Source organism: Cariama cristata, unplaced genomic scaffold (assembly GCF_000690535.1).
Source record: "Cariama cristata isolate BGI_N322 unplaced genomic scaffold, ASM69053v1 scaffold5820, whole genome shotgun sequence".
Taxonomy (NCBI): domain Eukaryota; kingdom Metazoa; phylum Chordata; class Aves; order Cariamiformes; family Cariamidae; genus Cariama; species Cariama cristata.
Genome location: NW_009592850.1, coordinates 99,453 through 100,942, shown reverse-complemented (window position 1 = coordinate 100,942; position 1,490 = coordinate 99,453). Strand labels below are relative to the sequence as shown.

General features: G+C 35.2%; 1 protein-coding gene across 1 annotated transcript; it reads left to right on the top strand.

The window, feature by feature from the left end:
- Window positions 1-631: 631 nt before the first annotated feature.
- LOC104160019 (5-formyltetrahydrofolate cyclo-ligase-like) lies at window positions 632-862 on the top strand (the record flags this gene model as incomplete). The annotated part of the gene is made up of 1 exon (XM_009698107.1): window positions 632-862. A coding segment is annotated over one exon (231 nt), but the record flags the coding sequence as incomplete, so codon positions are not given.
- Between the last annotated feature and the right edge of the window lie 628 nt (window positions 863-1,490).

Genomic DNA, 1,490 nt, shown 5'->3' with positions numbered 1-1,490 from the left:
AAAATTGCTGGAGACTCAGGAAGAAGGTCCTTTGGGAGAAGAGGAACCTGACATCACGAAGAGACAATCCTTCAAATCTTGATCTTGATATAAGAGTGCAAATACTCACTTTCAGATTATATTGTATTCAAGGCTTTTTGGTTTGGGGAGGTTGAGTGAAGGTTCGTGATATCTTACAGTTGTGTCAAGAAGATGCTCTTTCTCTCTTATGCATCTTCTTTTCATTCCTTTTTCTTTTTCTATTTTTATGTCTGATGTTGAAGTTCATTTGATGTTCTGATTCCTCCTGCATTTAATTTCCTTGAGTTCAGTCTCTGCCTGGATTTAGAGTCATAATCATTAGTATTTGGAAGTGTGGGGTCAAAATGATAAAATAAATTTGTTATAATGTAGGTTTTTTTCCTTCTAGATTTTCAAGGTCTAATTATTCTGTAGCTGATCTAGTATGCAGTTGATAAGATGAAAATGTAAATTTACAGGTTTAGTATTCAGAGTATTTTTCATCTGATCAAAGCGAGGGAAGCGTTTTGCAAAACACAAAGCTTGCGTTTTTGGAAATGTCTGAAGTTACGTGGTTATAGTCAAGCCATCAGGAAGTCTGCAGTGCATCCACTAATGTTTATTTCATTTTTCTACAGGAGGCCTTGACCTTATCTTCATGCCAGGCCTTGGGTTTGACAAAAAAGGCAACAGATTGGGAAGAGGGAAAGGGTATTATGATACCTATCTTGAAAGATGTATGAAACATCCCAGTGGAAAGCCTTACACGATTGCCTTGGCTTTTAGGGAACAGATTTGTGAATCTGTGCCTGTGGCAGAAAATGATGTCCAAGTAGACGAAATCCTTTATGAAGACTGCTGAAAGTATCTTGATACCAACCCACCTTCAGCGTGACCAACCAAAGACATCAGATCCATCAATTGTGACTTTTCAGTAGTCATATATGACTTTGGGAGCAATAAAACACACTATTTGTGTTTGAACAAAAAAATACCCCAGTTTAAATGTGATAATAGTAGTAAGGATTGCATTGATTTGCTTCTAATTAGCAAATATCTGGTGTGAATTCTTATTCTAGAATCAATAGAAACAAGAATGTGTGACTGTTTATTACAGTAAGGACCATTTTTTCTCATCATACTTTTGAGGAGCAAGCTACTTGATACTTCACAGTTTTATTATTCCAGTATAAAAGTGAACTGTCTACTAATGACAGTTCTTGATCCATTCTGGAATTAGAAACTTGTTATGGTAAAAGTTCTTAGCACTTAAATATTATGTGCATCCATGAGCAAAACAGGAAACTGCCAGATAAGTCCTATAGTAAGCTGGGCAAAAAAAGGTAACTGGAAAAAAGCCTTAATTGATTTTAGTGTATACAATAATTTCGACTGTTTACTTGGCTCCTTGGAATTATCTTAAAATAAGGAGATTATCTATTTATAAAAAAAGGTTCATGTCCATAGCTTTGGTATATGATTCTTTCCTT